The 21,744-nt window shown below is 39.7% G+C and overlaps 1 protein-coding gene across 3 annotated transcripts in view; it reads right to left on the reverse strand.

Moving 5' to 3' along the window:
• The window catches only part of zgc:77784 (uncharacterized protein LOC402947 homolog), an 83,634-nt gene that overhangs the window by 37,615 nt on the left and 24,275 nt on the right, over positions 1-21,744 (reverse strand). For all 3 annotated transcript variants that reach the window (XM_061719545.1, XM_061719547.1, XM_061719544.1), the window contains 4 exons: positions 10,319-10,476; positions 6,338-6,458; positions 6,111-6,249; positions 4,479-4,606 (listed from right to left, as the gene is read on the reverse strand). In XM_061719545.1, coding sequence (XP_061575529.1) covers positions 4,479-4,606; positions 6,111-6,249; positions 6,338-6,458; positions 10,319-10,476 — 546 coding nt within the window. The remainder of the gene's footprint in view (positions 1-4,478; positions 4,607-6,110; positions 6,250-6,337; positions 6,459-10,318; positions 10,477-21,744) is intronic.

The raw sequence follows: 21,744 nt of genomic DNA on the forward strand, positions 1-21,744 counted from the left end.
TTCTGGAGAGGTCTGTACAAAAGCCCAACTCAGGCCATGTCACTGCGTTCTCCTCCTCATCACCTCTTCTGGAGATTTACCTGACCACTGACCTCTACCTCCAGTCTGAACCATTGGCTCACGTTTCTGCTTGATTGAGGAGCTACTCCAGCCTGGATTCAGACAGAGGTGGACAGAGTACTCGACCCCAGTACTTGAGTAAGAGTACAAATACTACTGGTCAAAATTTACTCCGTTACAAGTAAAAGTAGCTCAGTCAAAATATTACTCGAGTAAGAGTAGAAAAGTACTTGCTTTTAAAGGTACTTAAGTATCCAAAAGTAAATGCTTTTAAATTTACTTTAAGTAAAAGTAAGAGTGAGAGTACATTTCTTATTTTCCACATCAGTAAATTACTATATTTTTTCTAAATTAATTTAAGTTGTAAAGTTTAAGTTGTAAATGTCTGTGGTTTGTCTGTGCCCTCGTTTTTTACTCGGTCGAACTCAAACATTGAGTTAAGATACGGCCAAGGATTTTGTGAAAGTCCCTGCTCCGAGTCCGGCTCATTATCAGACTCAGACGACTCAGTGGATTGTCTTTCTTCTGCTGACGCAGGTGTAGCCATTGTTGCGGCTCTGTCTTGACAAACGCAGGCTACTTTGGCGGTATGGTTTTGAGGAGGCTTGACGTATTTCCGCTTTACGTACATCCCAGTGGAGAGCGTGCACTGTGATAGGTCTCCTCCTTTGACAAAAACAGCTTGTGTCCAATAGGATTTTAGGGAAGAAGAAAAAAGAGCAGACCTGAAAGTAACGAGTACTTTTCAGCCTTCCTAGAAATTTACTCAAGTAAAAGTAAAAATATTTGTCTTGGAAATGTATTCAAGTAAGAGTAATAAGTACCAAAGAAATCTAATACTCAAGTAAAGTACAAATCCTTTGGATATGTACTTAAGTACAGTACTCAAGTAAATTTGCTCCGTTACTGTCCACCACTGGATTCAGATGCATGTACTCGTCTTAATCTTCTTCTTCTTGTCTTAATCTGCAGGACATGTACATGATGTAACTCAACCATAACAATAATCACATCTATAAGCTTAAAGTACATCGCCACTTAAGCCACATCTCAAAAATGTGACTATCTAATGTGAACAGATTTGGGACCCCACAACATGAGCAATAAGTACCTCGGGCACATGCAAGAGCATGCAAACACTTAATTGGCTCAACATGTGCCAGAACTGAATCATCTGTTTCACGCCTTAATATTCTCATTGACAGCAGCAACAACCGACACCTCACACTTTAATCAACATCAAAGCGAGGTGATCGTTTCTTTGTGAAATCCCTTTTTTCTGCACATGCTCTAAAGTCTTTCAACATATCTGACATGTTAGTCACACACAGCTTGGGATTGTTCTTACTTGTTTTAAAGATTCACACTCTCAGACCGTCATCGGTGATTCAGATGAGGCTGTTTCTGAGAGGCTGTCCTCGTATGACTCTTCACGGAAATTTTATTCCATGTCTTTATGATTTGGATTAGACATATCCATGTTCAGATTTCTGCTGTCAGTGTCGACGGTTTAAAGTCTATCAGCTAGTCCTCTATTTGCAGTCACTGATAACAAGTAATGTATTTCTTATCTGCAGTTTATGAACACTAACGAACCAAACCTGTGTTTGGACATGACTTCTAAGAGGATGACTGCTTTCACCGTGAAAATATTGACGGTTTACTTGTCAAAATGATTAAATAGTTTCCTTCAGACAGATGAGCCACAGTCACCTGTTACCATCATTGTTTAATTCAGCCTAAACTCTTTTATGCCCTGATGTGACATACGTCTGCTTGATTCATCAATTAAAGCAAAATATTCCATTTCATGTCTTCAATTTATTTAGAGGTTGAGAAAGTACATTTTTCAAAAGAAAGCTTAACCTTTTCTTTTCCAGAAAATCCCACAGGGTCAGTTAACATGAAACAATCTTAGTTGAACTAACACCACCTGAACTAAAATGCTTTGGGTTTAACTCGCAGCGGCACCTGAAGGTAAATACGATTGCAGCAGGGAAGGATTTAGGATTTTTCTCATTTAGTGAGCCACCAAAGGGCCACGTTTCTTAGAAAAGGGCCAAGTTTGACATCTTTGTACACAATCCCTTTTTTGGATAGGGTGTACACACATTTCACCAGGCACACCTTGTCCAAGCACTTTCTGTAATTTAAAACAAAAAAGAAAAAAAAGGCTTAGATACTGAAATTCCATTTATTTTTACTGCTCATAGACAATACTTTCACAATACAATAAGCATTTATGCCTAAGCAAGCTGAGTGACAACAGGGAATAAATGTTCCATACACTGATTACAACCATGGGATCACCGTCAAGGACAGATGAGTGACAGGACGATGGCACTTGGGCTTTCAGATGGGCTCAGTGCCCCTGTGGCCCTGTTATATACGAGGACCCTTGAATCTGCACGCGGGCCTCAGCCAGCTGGTTCAGTAAATTGTTTGGAAACCGGACATAAGCACGATTTTCCATCCATCGAATCAGAACATTTAGAAGCTAAAAGCCAACTTCAGCTTTATGACACATACATGTACCACGATTTATCCTTCAAACTCAGCGTAGCCTACGCTAAGTTAATTCTTATTGAATAAAACTGATTTTATGTCCACCAAAAACAATATGCATGTACTGCAATAAATAAATAAAGGGCATCTATTGAATTATGTTGTCATTAAAGTGCTTGTACGGCAGCAAAAATCCATCTCAACCATGCGTCCAAGAACTTTCTTGTTCTTCAATTATTATCATTTCATTATAAGACACTTATTTCCTCATCCATGAGCCCTGGTCCTGCTGATGGTTTTAGCACTGCCACTGGAAGTGATGATTCACAAAAAGTGTGCGTGAGGCAAGATACACATCTCTTTGTCTCATAAGAAATTGCTAAAATCCTTAAATAAAATGGAGCTGTATCAGGTTGTAAGCAGACCTGCAGGAGAACAGTCTTCTGGTGGCTGATTTGAACGACATGGTGTAAGGAGCCACATGACTTTATGTGTAACATCTGCGTTTAAAACCTGGTTTAATCTCTAAATCTCAGCAAACAAACAAACAAGACATGCATAAAAGTGTAACCCTGAGCTAACCCTCGACAACAGCACACTGGCTCTGTGGTTGTCAAAACTCCCACCAAGGCTGTTTTAGATTAAACAATTTCAGAAGTGAATAGAAATCATGTGAAAGAACTGTATAATGTATCCTATTGGTTCTCTATTAACTTGGTTTTCTCCTTGATGTTCTCTCTCCACTGAGCGTTTCGCACTAGCGTGTCACCTCTTTAATAAAAACCTCAACATTTTCCTTATGAAAAAGAGATCTTTTGTGAAAATCCATCACTCTTTTATGTTAAATGATGAGTTATGCAGCCTCAGGGCCAAAACACATCCTCATTTAAGTCCAAGATGTCAGTTTGGTTCTGTTTAAAAGCCATTCGGTTGCATTATGAATGACTGCAGAGAAAGATTTAGAGAGTGTCACATCATCCCGACACACTCTCCCTGCCAGAACAGATGTGTTTATGAGAGGAGTCTTTAATCTGGTGTACATTAACCCCGTCTGAGGCTTACTTAATGCCTGACTGCAGCAACAGGCATGTTGTCAGCATGTCAGCTCCTAATGGAGGGACTTATTTACACCATTAAGCACTTATTGTTGCTTTTAAAAACCATTAAGAACCGCTGGCAAGATAACCTTTTTTATCAATGTATTTCTTCGCTTACTGCGCATCATAAATGCCGACTGTAGATAAGAATTACACTGAGAGGGAACTTGAGGAATGGGCCAGCTCGAATGATAGGGTTGAAAACATAATGGAGACAAATGGGAAATTAATGAAATGGCTGAAAGACTGAGCTACGGAGCACCCCCCCCCCCCCACCCACCTCCCATAAAAAAGAAAAAAGGAATATGCTATGGACAAGGATGGAACAAGTGAACAGAAAACTGCTGGTTTCAGGTTTCATTCACACTGATAAGGGCATTAGAGGATGAAGTCATCCTATGCTATTCAAATCTAGAAACAGGGAGAGTGAAAAAGGGATATAGAGAGTCAGGCGGAGCGAGGAGGCAGATAAAGAGACAGGGAAAGAGAAGGGGAGTCATGTCTTATTAATATTGCGACTGCTCTCTGGCAGTGAGTTAAAGCACACATCTAGCCAACATCTGTCAAATGGCGTAATCCATACAGTTTACCATAAGCTCCTGGCACCACCTCTGGACAGAGATTCGCACAGATGCTCCGATACAAAACCACAGTGAGCAGTGGACGTGGAAGTGGGAGGAGGCTTTTATTGATGCTTCTGTCATGCAATCTCACTGTAACTCATGTGCGAACATGGCCTTGGATTAAAAGCTTCTGTGTGCATGCCTAAGTCTGTGCCTGTGTCCTCGTATTCAATATGCATGATGTGTTTCTTACCATGGACCTGCAGCATGGCTGAAGCCTCCGTCTTTCCAACGCTGTTCTCAGATGTGCAGGTATACATCCCTTCATCTTGCTCTTTCACGCGGAACAAACGCAGGTTGTTGCCGTTGCGAATTTCAAACCTGGGGATGAAGAAAGCGAGATAATGAAGTGACTAACTGGGCTCTATAGCAAAAATAAAAGGAAGGAAAACATTCAACATATTACTCTGCACAAAGTGGAATAGAAATGCCTAGTGGTACAAGATAATGTCATTCCTTTCCTTTTCGATCTGCTGTGCAGATTTTTCTTTTCTTTCCTGCAAGCGCGTGCCTTTATATCTGGAAACCAGCGCTGCATCTGCCTTAGATATTGTCACAGGCTCCAACAGACTTATCCAAACATTTGCAGGTCAAGAAACAATTGGCATTAGCTTAACCTGTCAAAGGGGTTTTCATTTGATGGCATAAGAACAACATTTCATCTCTTAACAGCAGATTAAATCCAAAGTCAAGACAACCTTTGCAATAAACTATTTGAATTGCAAAATACGGACTACAGACCGTTAAATTAAATCAGCTGTCACTTTGTAAAATAAAAAATAAAAAATAGAGTGAATAAAATCTGTTCTGCTATTGTTTTTCACCGTGTATATTTCTCAGGCTTTTGCAAGACTTCGCTGGCATTTACACATCTCACATTTATGGATATAAACTTGTTCTTTATATCACACTTCAGACATTAAAATCCTCATTCAGGGTTTCACCGACTTTAACTGAAGACTGGTACAGGTATTGTTAATAGGTTAATCTACATTAGTTAATCAACAAAGAATTTAATCGAAGACCTTTTTCACAGTCATTACTTCCAATCTTAAAGTCACTTTAAAAAGGTTATTTTGCTCTTTTGTAAGAAACTTGTTTAAATACGTATAAACGCAAAATACAAAATGTGCTTCTTCTAAGCTTATTAAAATAAAATACAAAATTCAGCAGTCTCTATCTTTGTCAAAATAAAATACTGTGTTTGTGTATTTTGAAATGACTCAAAATAGTTTCCCTGCTGTAATTCTGTGTGAGACTGAAAGATTCACGAGAATATATTTATTCCAACTTCAAGACGGAGTTTATCTTATAGTATCTATACGACTACAAAATACAGTACACAAAGTGCATATTTCAGTGAACAAATACAATTAAAGAGCACATAATATTATGCATTTTAAATATATATACACAGGTATATATATATATATATATATATATATATATATATATATATATATATATATATATATATATATATATATATATATATATATAAAATATATATATATATATATATATATATATACTGTATATATATATACTGTAAACTATAATGTATTTATATATATAAATACATAAATATGGCCTATCCCTGGTTCCAGGACTAACGAAGAAGTGCTAAAAACTTAGTAATGTAAGTAATGTAGCATTTAATGCCCATCAATTAACGAAATGAATGACAATATATTAATTCCACATAAACCGTCTCATAATTGTTGGCTGACTGATTTAAGTAGCTCGTTCAGAGTTGGTTTTATAGCACTAGGTTTTAAATGAACGTGTATAATCATTGGTCTGCACTCTTGTCAGTCACTCTTACCTCCCGCGAGGAAGCTCTCCTTCCTCTCGTCGCCATCGCACAGTGGGAGCAGGATCTCCATGGACCTCACAAAAGAAGTCGACGGTCTCTTCCTCCATGACCACCTGGTTAACCGGCCTCCGCACCAAGACGGGGCGCTCTGCAACGGGAAAGACGTAGACTTTAATGTCTATGCACTTTATAGTCCTGGAAGGATGCGTTACATGCAGGAAATATGTAAAGCTCACCATACACCACCAGCTCTGCAGGGTCGCTGTCCCTGTCCCCAACCATGTTAGTGCCTACACAAACATACATGCCAGCATCGCTCTTTCTGGTGTGAGAGATCATCAGTTTCCCCCCACGCATCTACCATTAAAGAACAAAACAAAACAGAAGAGTGACATTTAGCTTAAGTGGAGCTATGCAGATGTAGTACACGCTACCACAGTGACTCACACAGGGTTTTTCAAAACTGATTTTCATCAATAATTATAATAAATTATTAATATTTATAAGAAAAATAGTTGTGTTTTTTTCCCATCAGAGACCAATATGACACCACTGAGTCGGGGCAGAATTTCTGTTAGAAACAGACTGCTTTTCAAACATGAAAGATTCCCAGCCAGTGCCACTGACATCGATGACACCATCTTTCATCAGCGTTAGCTCGTCCCCACCGACTTATCAACAATCACAGATTGTGTCAAGCTCTCAGTTTTACACATGAGAGGATAGGACAACAGTGACAGCAAGAAATCAGGGACATTTTCCAGTCCATAGCATGCAGGATGTGTGCACTGAATTACAGTCTTTAGAAACCATTGCCATGCTGATGGACATCTCTCCCTCTTCAGAGGGTTGAGGGTTTCTCGACTTTTACATGTTGCAACAGTCTTTCCATTGAAGCCCACGTATATTATGAGTTTACAGGTCAAATAGCCACATGTGTGATGCAAAAGCTTCGTCTTCAGAAGAACTGCTGATGAAGTATTTTATTCACTAGATACTGGCCTTATGACCTGTAGTGATTTTTCAATGAGCTATACTAAGTAGTACTGTCAGCGGTGCTTAATGTATGTGGATCTGACTGACACTGCGATGGTCTTGTTAATTTCATGGAAACTTGTGACTTATTAATTCCTTATATAAATGTTTTGCAACAGCAAGTTGCATAACAGAGACAAATAGATGCAATTACGCCTCAGCTACAAAGATTATTCTTTTTAGAAACCATCACTGGGAGAAGGATTTATTTTTGAGTCCTGGGTGAAATATATCTTTTCTCAACCTTTTTTTTCAACCAGCTGAATTCGGTATTATGTGTCACAATAATTCCTTTGATTATTATGATGTAGAAGGTGTAGAAGAAAAATGAAACACGTGAGGAAATGTTTTTTTTTTATAGTCGTATCACACTGACTGGAAAGATGCAGAGAGTGCAAACACAGATTTCATGCTTCAAACGAAACATCACAACTATGCTTATACTGGATGGCCATCTGCTCATGTTATATAAATATATTAGAGTCAATAAAATGCACAAACATTTGCCCGTGAATAAGGATTATTCTATTTTACTACATTACTAATGGTGGGATGGATCTCTTCCAGCTCTCCCAGTAAAAGTCTGGAGTGTGTCTCTATGACATGCCGCTATAAGCTAATTCATGTAGATCAGGTCTAAATATGAGAAATCAATAAATAAAATAAAATAAAAATTTGTTACTTTCAACTGGACGAAGCTGAAATGGAGAAGTTTAAATTTTTTATTTTCAGGTATTGGGGTTGGATGAATTGATGATGATAAAATTATAGAATATCATTTGATGTTCATTACATTTCTGTTCATTATTTTTATGGACAGAATTTCTTGGAGTAGTGGAGGGTAGGGATGGGCGGTATGGACTAAAAAATGTATCACGATAATTTCTGGCATTTATCCTGATAACGATAAAAAAAATACCAATACAAAAAGTGTCATCAACGGGAATATTTATCTTTCTTTCTTTCTTTCTTTCTTTCTTTCTTTCTTTCTTTCTTTCTTTCTTTCTTTCTTTCTTTCTTTCTTTCTTTCTTTCTTTCTTTCTTTCCTTCTTTTTTTCTTTCAGGCTCATTTCTTTCTTTCTTTCTTTCCTTCTTTCTTTCTTTAGGCACATTTCTTTCTTTCTTTAGGCTCATTTCTTTCTTTCTTTCTTTCTTTCTTTCTTTCTTTCTTTCTTTCTTTCTTTCTTTCTTTCTTTCAGGCTCATTTCTTTCTTTCTTTCTTTCTTTCTTTCTTTCGGCTCATTTCTTTCTTTCTTTAGGCTCATTTCTTTCTTTCTTTCTTTCTTTCTTTCTTTCTTTCTTTCTTTCTTTCTTCAGGCTCATTTCTTTCTTTCTTTCTTTCTCATTTCCTCAATTTATCGGTTTTACCGCGAGATGACAAATTCTTACCGTGGGGAATTTTTTTGACGGTTTATCGTGAACGGTAAAATATCGCCCATTCCTAGTGGAGGGGGTTGGGAACCGTGACCTTAGAACTGGGCCTCTGCTTTTTGCAGATGATGTTGGTCTGTTGGTTTCATCAGACCAAGACTTGCAACTCTCAGTGGAGTCTATTGCAGTTGGATGTGAAGCAGCTGGGACGAGAATCGGCGCCGCCAAACCTGAGACCATGAGCCAGAACAGGGTGGAGTCCCCTCTCCGGGTCGGGGATCAGATACTGCTCCAAGTAGAGGAGTTCAAGTACCTCAGGAACTTATCAGGCAGACTGCGGACACTGCAGCGGTCTGTCCTAGTGAAGAAGAAGCTGAGCAAAGAGGGCAAAGCTCTCCATTTATCAGTCCATCTTGTTCCCATCCTCACCTATGGTCACGGGCTGTGAGTAGTGACCGAGAGAACAAGGTCGCAGATACAAGCTGCAGAAATGAGTTTTCTCCCCAGGGTGTCTGCGCTCTCCCTGACAAGCTCGGTCATCCGGGAGGGGCTCAGAGTAAAGCTGATGTTCCTCTGCATCCAGAGAAGCCAGAAGAAGTGGCTCTGATCTGGTTAGGGGACCTCCTGCATGCCTCCCTGGTGAGGTTTCCCTTGTGCCCTTGTTTCCCACTGGGAGGACACCCTGGGGAAGACCCGGGACACACTGGAGGGATTACGCGTCTCATCTGGCCAGGGAACCCCAGGATGAGCTGGAGGAGGTGGCTGGGGAGAAAGAACTATATGGGCTTCCCTGTTTAGACTACTGCCCCCACGACCCGACCCAGATAAGAGGGAGAAGATGAGTGGATGGATGGATGAAAAATAGATGAAATAAAGTACTCAACCAAATATCCAACTATGCTATATCAAAAACTGGATTTTGCAACCTATAGTATTTTCACACTGAGTGAACTGATCACTGAAACAGTGTGCTCCTTTATTTTGCAGTGCATCACTTAATGCATTTCTGGAAAATTATTAGCTTATAGTAGGGCTGGGCGATATATCGAGATTTTAATATATATCGATATATTTTCAAACACGATATGGCACGAGACAATATCGTTTATATCGATTTTATATTTATATTTTATATATTTTATATATATATATATTTTATTTTATTTTTTTACATTTTTTTTAATGATTTTGATATAGCTCATTTTGTGACAAATTGACTTGAATGTTTTATTTGAGATTTGCACAAATGTTTTGTTATTTGCACAACTGTCAACCTCAGTGGAAAAGTCTGCCTGTTACTGTCTACACTGTATTAATTGTACAGTGTATTTTAATTTAATTGTTATGCAGGAAAGGGATATTTGTTTTATTTTATTCAAGAAGCATTTTTATTCTATATATACAGGCAGTTTATTTTTATTTCATTTGTTTTATACATTTTGATATTGTGCAGATCTCTGTTAATAAAGGTACCTGTGTGACATTTGGCACGAGGCTTTGTATTAAAACTGACAGTTTTTTTAAGGGTTTGCCTCAGAAAAAAATGAAGCTAACACAGATGCTATGCTATAATGCTTTGGGGGAAACCCCAATTAAGGCACAGAAAAAATATCGATATATATATCGAGTATCGCCATTTAGCTAGAAAATATCGAGATATGACTTTTGGTCCATATCGCCCAGCCCTAGCTTATAGTAAGGTATATTTTGAGATGAAGGGCCCTCAGGTGTAGGGAACTGGTAGAGTTAATTTATTTTCTTTATCTTCTAATTACTTTAGGAAAACACGTCTGTCCGGTTGTTGAACTCACGGTGATGCGCTCATCTTTGGTGCTGACTCGGACGTTGTTGCGTTTCCACGACACGGTGGGCTCCGGGTGGCCACGCGGAGGCATGCACTCCATCACGGCAGGTTCGCCAGCAGCCACCACCACATCGCTCGGGGGCTGCCGGAAGTCATCTCTCAGGACTGAGAAGAAAAGACACGCAGATCTAATTAGCTTGAGAGGTCCTGTCTGTCTGATGCGTTTAAAACAAAGACTGGAAATTAGGCCAGCGAGCAGCATCACGGGCACATGTCCACTATCATCATGTGAAAGGCCAATTTGTCTTGGAAATATAATTGCTTTTTTCCTGGGCGAACCATCATCTTCCTGAGGTTTGACTGAAACCCAGCTTATTGAGAGAAAGTTCATTATTGTGTTTGCATGTGCATGACTGCACAAATCCCTAGCAACATCCCTGTCAAGACTATGCTGGTTTTAATGCTCTCCCAAGCCTGCCTTCCTCTCATCTGTCCTGTCAGAGCTGATGAATAATGCACATCTCTCAGTCCAACATGGGGTAAACATATAATATTGCATTTATAATTTAGTCTATGTGTGAGGGAGAAAATGTTGCCCCTGCATTAGAGAAAGGCGTGTATCCCTGATTTGAATAGGTATCCTTTGAGCTCTGAATCCAGCAAAATTGGCTACTCAAAGTGAAAATCCTCATGTCAAAGTTTGAGCTCCCGCCACCCTGTGGATGAGGACAGGATAAGGGGCTTGACATGTTGACCTTTGATATAATCAAAGGTGCTGTGACTGACAGAAAAGCAGAAAGCCTCAGTGTGATCCGTGAACTGAGCCTGCTTGTGAATCTCCCTGTACAATCCGTGGATGCTGACAGGCTCACATTTTAAGGCACATGTATGAACAAAAAAATGAATTCACTTGTCATGCTCGACTACCTCCTGCAGCGAAAGCTACAGCCCCCCCTCACAGACTGTGTTACCCCAAGCTAACAATCAATGCAGCCTTATTTTGCACTTTCATGAATATTTAAACAATCTTTCATTGATATAAATACAGAAGATCTCGACTCCTCTCTGATTCTCCGATTCCAAATATGAAATAAATAGCTAGAGTTTTATAAGAGCAAGTGAAATTATACGGAAATCAGAAAGACGGTCAAGTCAGTTCATATTTAAACTGCATGTGAGTGCAGCATCAAGCATCAAGCTGTTTATGGACATTAAGATGAGTTAACCGCAAAACGTATAGCCCCAATTCTAAAAAAGTTGCAAAATGTAAATAAAAAATGAATGCAATGATTTGCAAAATCTTTCATTTTGCCTTTTCATGGAATATATTAGCTAATTTTGAGTTTGATGGCAGTAACACATCTAAGGAAAGTTGAAACAGGGCCAACAAATGGCTGGAAAAATAATTGGCACAGATCAAAACCAACAGGGCGAGCATTTGACAATTAATTAATCTAACTGGCAACAGGTCAGTAACATGACTGGGTATAAAAGGACCGTTTCAGAGAGGCAGAGCCTCTCAGATGCAAATGTGACAGAAAGTTATGAATTTATGACGGACTACATCAAAACACTGTGTAACAACTTCAGCAAAGTGTTGCTTGATGTAAAATTGAGAAGACTTTGAAGATCCTAACATTTACACTGTATAATATCATTAAAAGATTCAGAGAATCAGGAGGAATCTCTGTGTGCAGAGACAAGGCTGAAGGTCAAAACCGGAAGCCTGTGATCCTCAGGCCCTCAAATGGCACTGCATTAAAAAAAAAACAGGCAAGATCATCAACTGGAAATCACTGCATGGACCCAAGAACACTTCCAGAGATCACCGTTCACCATGCAATCCACAAATACGGCTTACGCCTCTAACATGCAAAGTAGAATATGTACATGAACATACCTGAACACTATCCAGAAATACCACCATCTTTCCTGGACAAAATCTCATTTAAAATGGCCTGAGGCAATCCTGTTCTTTGCTCTAATTAAGCCAAATTTAGAAACCATGGACACTATGTTACGAACTATGACTATAGAGGAAAGGGACCACCCAGCTGGTCATCAGTGCTTAGATCAAAAGCTTGCATCTCTCATGGCATGGGGCTGCACCATCAATCCTGAGAAGTACATACAGTAGATGTTTTAGAGTAACATCTCTTTCATGGAATGCCTTGCATATTTCAGCAAGGCAATGCCAAACCACGAACTTCATCCATCACAACAGCATGGCTTCGCAGGGGAAGAGTCGGGATGCTGAATTGGCCTGCCTGCGGTCCAGACCTTTCACCAATAGAAAATATTTGGTACAGTATGAAGCAAAAAGTCCAATAACGAAAGCGCAGAACTGTTGAGCAGCTACAGTAGAATAATGCATAACGCAAGGATGGGCCTACATTCCTCTACTAAAACTCCAGAAAGTGTGTACAGATAGTTGTTTAAAGAAGAGGGGATGATACACAAGGTCTATCTATTGCAATCTTGTTGCTGCCTTCAAATTCAAAAGTGAGAAAATATTTTCGATGAAAATACTAAATGTCTCAGATATGATCATCTGATTGGTTGTTTATGTTCTACTGGGAATATGTTATGGGTTTACGAGATTTGAAAATCATTGCATTCTGTTTTCATTTATATTTTACACAGTTTCCCAACTCTTTTGGAATTGGAGTTGTATTGGAAATGCGTCAAGCATTGCTTGCACCGCAGGAGTAACAACAGAATAATGGAAAGTAATGTAAGCAGCTAATGTATGAAATCCCTGCTGTGTGACTGCACCGCAAATGAAGCATATAGTCAACATACTCTAGGGCAATATATCGTACCAACTGTGAAACCCCTGATAAATGAGAAGGTTGCTTCTTGTAGTAACATATTGTGAGTAAACACCATTAATGTAAACTGAGACATTTGACAATATAAATAGGGCAATAATTACTACTATCATATAATGTTATTTTACATAGTGCAAGCTGGTATATTCAAGCCTCCTTGATGGCATTTCTGTAGTCTGACACATATTGCCATTCACATGCTCTGTCTCAACTAGAACGAGTTACAAAACTGTAAATATCAAAACGACGTGATGAACGACTCTGTGAACATTGTAGCCGTAGCCCTTGACCTAAAGCATAAACAACTATGCTTGATAAAAACCTGTTTCACATTATTTAATCACGGCTGTTTCATCATCATCATTATTATTTTTTCTTTATTTAATTTTACAAATCTAGGGAGGTTTCCACTAAGCCTCCCACCATTTTCCATTAGATACAGACATATAGCATCCAGTTTTAATGATTTAATCAGTTAGATTGTATTCAGTTTCCACCAATAAATATTTCAGAAGCAGCAGACAGTTATCTCTAAAACTTACATTGGTTAATTCAGCTCATCTCATTTACTCAGACTGTGATACTGAACTTTGTTAAAATAAAACAAAGGTTGACTAATTTATTAAGTTCTCAAATTTAATTATGAAAAAAAAAAATCTTAAATGCTGCGACATTTGAGAAATACAACGAGAACTCTAAACACAATAAAAATGTATAACCTTTTTCATATCATTAATTCCCTAATCAGGCGGAAGAGACATTTAATTATATGAACAATGTAGCAGGTCTCAGAGCAGGTGACGTTTAGTGTACGAGCCAATCAGAACTCTGCCACTTGTAGCGTGGATGTCTCATCTTGTCATTTAATCCTTAAATGGCTAGTTGAAGCATTTGCAGGAGCAAAGACAAACCTATGAGTAAACTACAACCCACAAGACACATTTCTGAAAAATGTCTTTTCATCTAATTACGCTGCCCCTTTTCACTCGGCTGCCTGCTTCAGATGCTTTGCAGAGCTGACAGACTAATTGAAAACACTGCATTATTTTTAGACCTTGGTCCGCAGGACTTGGTTAAATGGGTGTGCAGAGACCTTTGTTTCCTTTCCATGGTGAATGAAGTGAAAAAGTCACAGCCTGGCAGCTAATCCCTGAACTGCACACATGCACACACACCTACAAAGACACATGGACAGCCCATGCACATGTGCTCAAATGCCCCCACACGCATTTAGCATTTGAATCCCAGAGTCCCCATGCACTCTCAAAGTGGAACATTTGAGTGCTGAAACATGCCAGAGAGCAAAGTCCTGACATCATGTGCTTCAAAATCTTCTTTGAAGCTGGACTGAAGGTGATATGATCCTCCCCTGTTCTGGCTTTAAAGTCTGCCATGACAAACACATCCTTCCCACGGATGTTTGTGTGTGATGATTACTCCACCGCAGAATCTATCAGAGAAACGGGGAGTCGGGCTCCCTCTCCAGAGGGGTTAGCTTACGCTGTAGCTTCCAGGACATGATACGACTGGGTCTGCTGAGTAATCCCTTCTCGCCCTGGTCCGTCCACACTGGGCTCGGGCAGGCAGGCAGAACCGTTACTGTGGGGCAGCTCAGGTCTAACCCTGCCTCTGTAGAGACAAATCCTCATACTCCCCAAGGCACTTCCTGAGCTTAAACAATGGCAAAGCAGGCTGAAATGACTTTCGGCATTTATTCTGTGGGTGCTATTCCAAAAGCACCCATTCATTTTCATGACTTTAATATTTCATGGATATACAGATTAGGAGATTTAATCTCTCAGAGAATATTCATCACTTGATTTCTAAGTGATATTTAGCTCTGTAATATAGCGTTCAGCACAGAAGAGCAGACAGGCCATCTGTCAGTGTTTTTAGAAAAATTAACATAGGAGACAAAAACAGATTTAGCACATTGAAATGGCTAGCTATTGTTTTTGCACTTAGGTTAGCATGTTACACAGGCATGCTGACATGGCAATAAGTAGGAAAGACAGCACAACTGTGCCAACAGAAATAGTGCCGTGTGTGTTCCTTGTCCACTGATGGAAGGGCGAACAGAAAGTTCAAAGGCCAGCAGAAGTGCATATATTGGTGGGTTTTAGATGGCCCGGCCGCTTCGCTCCAATTGTTCTTTTATTTCATGAGTAGTAAACCCTTTAGGGAGGTGGTCTAATCCCATTGCCACAACACTGCCCTGTCATAGCTAATGGAAGCTTTGCCTACAGCGTAGAGAGATTGCTTTAATCCACCCATTGTCTGATTGTGTTGATGGAGGATGAGAAGCCACTGCAGGGTAAACAGCCATCAGGAGAGAGTCTTGGTCATAAATTCTTCCAGATTCTAAAAATGTGATAATATTTCCATTATACACAGACAGTGCTCGAAGATGACACCGTGCTACATTAGTGAGCTTTGGCTGACTTTATATAAACCACAGCAATAATGATTTTTTCTCAGCTGCATACTGAAATTCAGCTTGACAGCTTTCAGGTACTGTCTAAACAAGTGTGTTACATTCGTCAGCGATCATTTACACCTGCAGATGTGCAATTATGAGCAGACTAAGACAGAAAACAAGCTGCATCCAGAACTTTGATTCTTTCATAATCCCTCATCAGGAGTAAGAGGAACATCTGGCTCTAAAGCCTTTTAAGCAAGTTTTTTTTAGTTTTTTTTTTTTTATTTGTCCTACTTTGTTTTAATCCTTCCACACCATGTGACTATTTATGCTCTGAGACAGGCAGAGATCCGCATTCATGATTCTGATGCTACCCCCTTTTCCCTTTTGAAAACATTTTTAAAAATCAAGCATGAGGAAATGGATTTTCAGTCCACTCCCACTGCCTCGTTATTCTGGGTTCACAAAAATCAGGCAAGTCAGCCAGTCACTGAAAGCCTACAGTGAGAAGCAAAGAAAAAAGATGGGATAATGATTGCTGCTGGGATTTCTGAGCAGTGTGCGCTCCTTATGATGACATACCCTACGAGGGAGGAACAATGAATATACAAAAAAAACACAACTTGTGGACCTCAGGCTGCATAAATGCTCATTTGAGCAAAAAAAAGCATCACTTAACCCGCAAATGTACAGCAAATGTTAAAGGCATGTACTTAACAAAGAAATGATTTAATAATTACTTTTTTTCAGAATAAGCTTTGATGCAAAACCTAAGACTCTAATTATGAGCAAGGCTGCCAATTATTCGCTATACATGTACATGGTGTTCGTTTTTAATGGATGCATAATACCAAGTTGTCGCACCTGAACATGGCAAGTGAGATCACACCTCATCCTTCTACTACAAGCAGGTGGGAGGATGATAAGAATTGGACAAAAATAGCAGAAACTAGAATGCACACTGTATACAGCATAAATGTAACATGCAGGTTCATATTTTGAAGCTGAATCACAATTATATAAAACATAAAGTACCAGTTCCATTACATTTCATTGTGCAGATCCCTTTATATAAACAAGTGATTTACAACTGAACAGCTTTGTTGTTTTTATGGACCCATGCAAGTATGGAGAGAACATGAACATTTCACCCAGCTCCTGCTGTGAATTGAAATAGGAACCTTCTTGCTATGAGACAACAGAGGCCACCACTACACCACCATGCTCGTTAGGGACGACAGCCGAGAACCGGTTCTTGAAGACAACCGTCTCCCAGGAGTTTCATTCAATGGACTCCATCCGCCGGCCCTCCCTCTGACGCTTTTGCGTGATGACGTCATGTGCATGTTTCGTAATTTGTAAAATGCTCCAAAGTTTGGTTATAATTCATGAAAAATGACAATGCTTGGGCCAATTGGAACCATATACTGTATATAACAATGGACGAAGCATTCGGTCACGCGACACATTGGTTTCTGAGGTTTCTAGGCCTGTTTTCCTTCGTACAAAGTGCAGCCTCGTCGTCACTCAGCAAGCCCTCGGGAACGCGCCCACTGCACATCAATCATAGCTTTGCTCCCACCTCCTTCAGCCGAACCGCACCCAAATATCTGCACATCTGCCCTCGGGTCAATATACAGTACTCTTTAATGTATTGACTCGATGGTGAAATCAAAAATGACCGTCCCGCTTACCTGATGCTGCTTTCATACAAAGGCATAGTTTCTTCACGAAGTAGCTTGACGATTGCAGATAAGGAAGTGATAACGGCTAGCGATTGGCTGAGCCGACTGCCTAACAATCATATTAGAAATACATTTAATGCTTGATATAAACTTCTGGCAAGGTAAAAACCAATTCCAGCATTTTTTGCACCAGGCTGTAAATATGTGCATTTCTGTCTAAAGTGGGACATTCTAACATGGGATTCATCACATAAAAGATAACAGACATCGATAATGGAACCAGAATTGCTAAATGCTTAACAATTCCCATCCCTAATCCTCATTGTGCCATTTGTTTAGTTTATGATCAACAGTGAATGAATAAACCATCGTCTGACTGTGTTGTGGAGGATCAGACGCTACTCTATTGTAAACACCCAACATAATAAGCCTTGTCATTATTTATGTATTCATGACTAAGCCAAACTGTGGAAGCTGTGTGTCAAAGTAAAGCCATAATTCAATATCAAGGAACTTCTTTCAGCTTTTTCCCTTTGCAAGGGTCACCACTGTGGATCACTGAGCTCTGCATATTGATTTGGCATTTATTACATGGAGGTCCACGCCAGACATAACCTTCTACATTTATCCGGGTCTGAGACTGCCACAATGAGTGGCAGGGACGATGAGAACAACCAAGTCCGGAGGCATGTGACAGAAGTGAGCCAGCAACCTTTCTGTTGGAGAACAACCACCTCGACCCACTGTGCCAAGCCACCCACATGCCTTTTTCAACCGTCCTTCTACACCTTTTCAATCGAGTCGAGGCCTTGACTTTTATTACACCATTCAAAAAATGTTATTCTTTGATTTTTCAGAAATTCCAAAGTAGATTTTCTAATGTGCCTGCATGGGACAATGGTCCTGATGCAAGGCCAATCTCAACATCGAAAAGATTACCTCATCTTTCACGCTAAAATACTTTGGTATATGGAGAACTTTGGTATGAGGAGTTTGTGCTAATATGCCGCCGGCTTTTTCACTCAAAAGTGACACAAACATCTGACATTGGTCTCATCTGGCCGAAGGACATCGTTCCAAAAGCCTTGTAGTTTGCAAATCCATCTGATTCAGATTCACCAGTTTCTTCTGAGCGGTGTGCTTCTTTTGAAATTGATTATTTTTGGGCTTCCGTATCAATTTAAATGTAATTACTGATTAGACTCTTACAGCAATTTATGACCTTATAAGAAGGTAGTATCTACCCCTATGTGCCTGAAATGACACCGAGCAAAAAACAAAGCAAATCTGGGTACTTTTATTCACAAATACCAGAAGTGATACTACATGTCTCTCATCTGCTCATGCAGACGGATGGATCAATAGCCACAATGTTGTCACAAGAACTGGAATCACAGATACAAACACTGCAGTCGGCTAACTGGTAAGAAACCATTCAAAAATCATGCCGTAATCCCTCGACCACACACTGGCTCGACAAACCCTGTTGCTCCATTCCTTTGATGTTTGTTCAAGCTTTTAGAGGCTTTGTGTGTTTGTTCATTTGTTTGTTTGTTCATTTGCTCTGAGAGAACCTCTGTAATCAATGGTGGTTTAAATGCCAAATGGGAAATCAGGGTCTCCAATTTTCCTAAAAACAAAGAAACACCAGTTTTTTCTTGTTTCTGGTGACCGTACACTTTTGAAAAACAGGTTAAATCTCAGAGGTTTGTTTCCTATCAAAGCTTCCATGAAACCTGGTAAGTGCCAGGTGATTTGTATTGTTTGTTCATGATATGTAAAACCTTTGAACTGTAAGAGAGCAGGGTTTCATTTCATATAAATGTGAGTTTTATTCAACGTTGCACCACATCTGGGGAAAAAAACGGATCATTCAATGACGGTGATGATTTCGTAGGTATTCCAACTTTGCGTTAAGCCTCTAAGCTTTTCAGGGTGTTCATTACAACTGGATCTGTGTGATCGCATTAATCCTATTAAGGTATGAGAGGTTTTGTTCAAACATCACTTATTTCTGAAAAAAGAAGCTCAAAAACGGAGAAAGCAGTCAAGAAAGGGATTACAACAATTCTACAACAAGATTTCCAGGTTTTCTGTACGTCCCTCTGCACATATCAGTGCTTCCCCGCCTCTCACGGATCCCCTCAAAAGTCTGTGGAATCACATTACACTGAAAACATTTTTTTCTTAACCCTACAGAGCTTTAACGCTTGCAAAACTTTAATTGATTAAATATTCTAAATTGAAAGAACACACTTATTTTTCTGCAGTTGGAGTTGCCTTGACAACAGTTACAAATGTTTCTCATACTCCTACTACTTTTTTTTTGACGGCCAAGAAATCTAATGTAGAAAGATGTGGAGTAAAATAAAAATATAGGAAATCATTCGTCATTTGTGATTGTGACAGCTAGGCTACACATCTGTGCTGAATTTATTGACTTTAATGGGCAGAACAATCTACAACAGCAACAATATTTTTTTTTATTTCCCCATGATAAGCTAAATTTTAACTTGTACCAGCACTATATAGAAAAGTAACATCCCTAAAAGAAGTAAAAAAAAAAAAAGCTTCTGCCGTCTGCAGTTACGCAAAACACTCTGCAGTTCAATGGTATAAGCACTACTTGCGCAGCAATTAGGGGAAACAAGCTCAATCAGGATGAGAAATGTGTGGCAGAGCAAATGTCTTATTCCTGCAGCCCTGTATTTATGGGCCATTCAGTAGCAGTAATGAGTGACTACTGTGGCCAAACCCTGGTTGGTGTCAGTTCCTGCTCCCTCCTCTGAGCCGCCAAAGCTGGACAGATGCGTGGTTATTAATTACTGCTCAGCAGGAGTTTAAAGCTCTTCCTCCTCCCACCTGTTGTTCCTCAGACCCTTGTCTCACACACAGCCACAGCCCTCACACATTACTGCAGGACCACCAGATTAAAACTGGCCTCTCGTTAACACTGCATACTCCCTCATCTCCCTGCCACAGCTAATTGGGTCACTATTTACCCCACAGTCAACACAAGCTCCCATCAAGAGGGAGGGGGGGGCTCTGAGACCACCATCATGCTGTCTTGGCATATGCCCTGGATGGCTGCGGGCCCAGAGATTAGAACAAAACAGGCATTTATTAATACTGTTAGTCACCCAGTGCCTGCAGGTGAATCATCCTTTCTTCCATGTGACCGTGCTGTAATCTGCAGCAGCAAACAATGCTAAATATAATTATCAACCATATGAAAAAAGGCAATACGACAGTATATGGATTGTATTTGCTCCTAGCCGGGACATCTGCATGAGCTGCAGATGCTTATTGCTCCCAATATCTGAGGAGGCTGTCCCTATTTTTGGACGCAGCTCCTGATGAGGTCAGCCAGCCATAAGAACACACAACACTACACGCAATCACTGCCAGCAAAGAAGCCTCAGCATGGTGGAAGATAAGGCCATGCTCAAATTGCTGTTTTGTGTTTTTAACGAGGACAATTCGACCTTGCTAATCTGTTTTTCTCCAACCCACTGACTAATCCACTTCCCCATGCCAAGAAAGGGCTGCAGTTCAGCCGCTGAGCCACACTGGTACAATTAAGGAGGAGGGAAGACGATGGCACGCGCCCTGGCACAAGCTCACACTCTTTCACCAAACTCCTCAGCAGAGACAACGTGCCGGACAAAAAAAGTTGACATGGGTGCACTAATGTTGTTGCTCTCAGGTGAAGCGTTGACATTCTGGCTGTCACTGTGAACGACAGCAGCGGTGTCAGGGTGTGAGCTTTATAAATATTCAACATGGCTGTCCCAGCGTAACAATCAGTGACGGCTTGCTTTCTGTATAAACTGATTACTTTGTTTGGTGAATCGAACTGTGGCCTACTTATTTCCAATGTGACATATTTTCCATTTACATGACTATTTTTAACTGACATGCAGGTAGTAAAATGTTTGCATCATGTGGGTCATTTTTGAGTTGACTTTGGTCACGTAAAAACAAAAAAAAATACAACTTTTTACACAATGGTCTTTGTTTTTGCAACCTTTTCCAGAAAACTAAGAGGTACTTTGGCAAGTATTTGTTTGTGGAGAAAAGTCAATATGAAATAAAAAAACAAATATTCTTTAAAATCTGAGGAAATCAAACTGAGATTTAGATGTAAACATGATGTAAGGTAGTTCCTGGAGATAACTGTACCCTATGCAGCTCTGGATTGTGGAGTTAGACAGTTTAACAGGTTTGCATTGATTATCCGGTCCAGATTTCGAGGGCCTGTCTGCAACCAGGACTCTGTTTTCTAACTTCACCAATTTGACAAAGCTTAAAATTCCTCAAGGATGAAATTAAGCTGTCACCATAACATTGATAGATCATTTTGCATTTGTTCCCTGAATGCAAAATCAGTAAATCTACAAAGTTTTAAAAGAACCCAGTTTAAATATAATTAAGTCGAAGGAGAAGTGATAAATTCTAGTTACAAAAGCCATTAAAAGCTGCATGCTATGATTTCAAA

Source organism: Cololabis saira, chromosome 4, assembly GCF_033807715.1.
Source record: "Cololabis saira isolate AMF1-May2022 chromosome 4, fColSai1.1, whole genome shotgun sequence".
NCBI classification, from domain to species: Eukaryota; Metazoa; Chordata; class Actinopteri; order Beloniformes; family Belonidae; genus Cololabis; species Cololabis saira.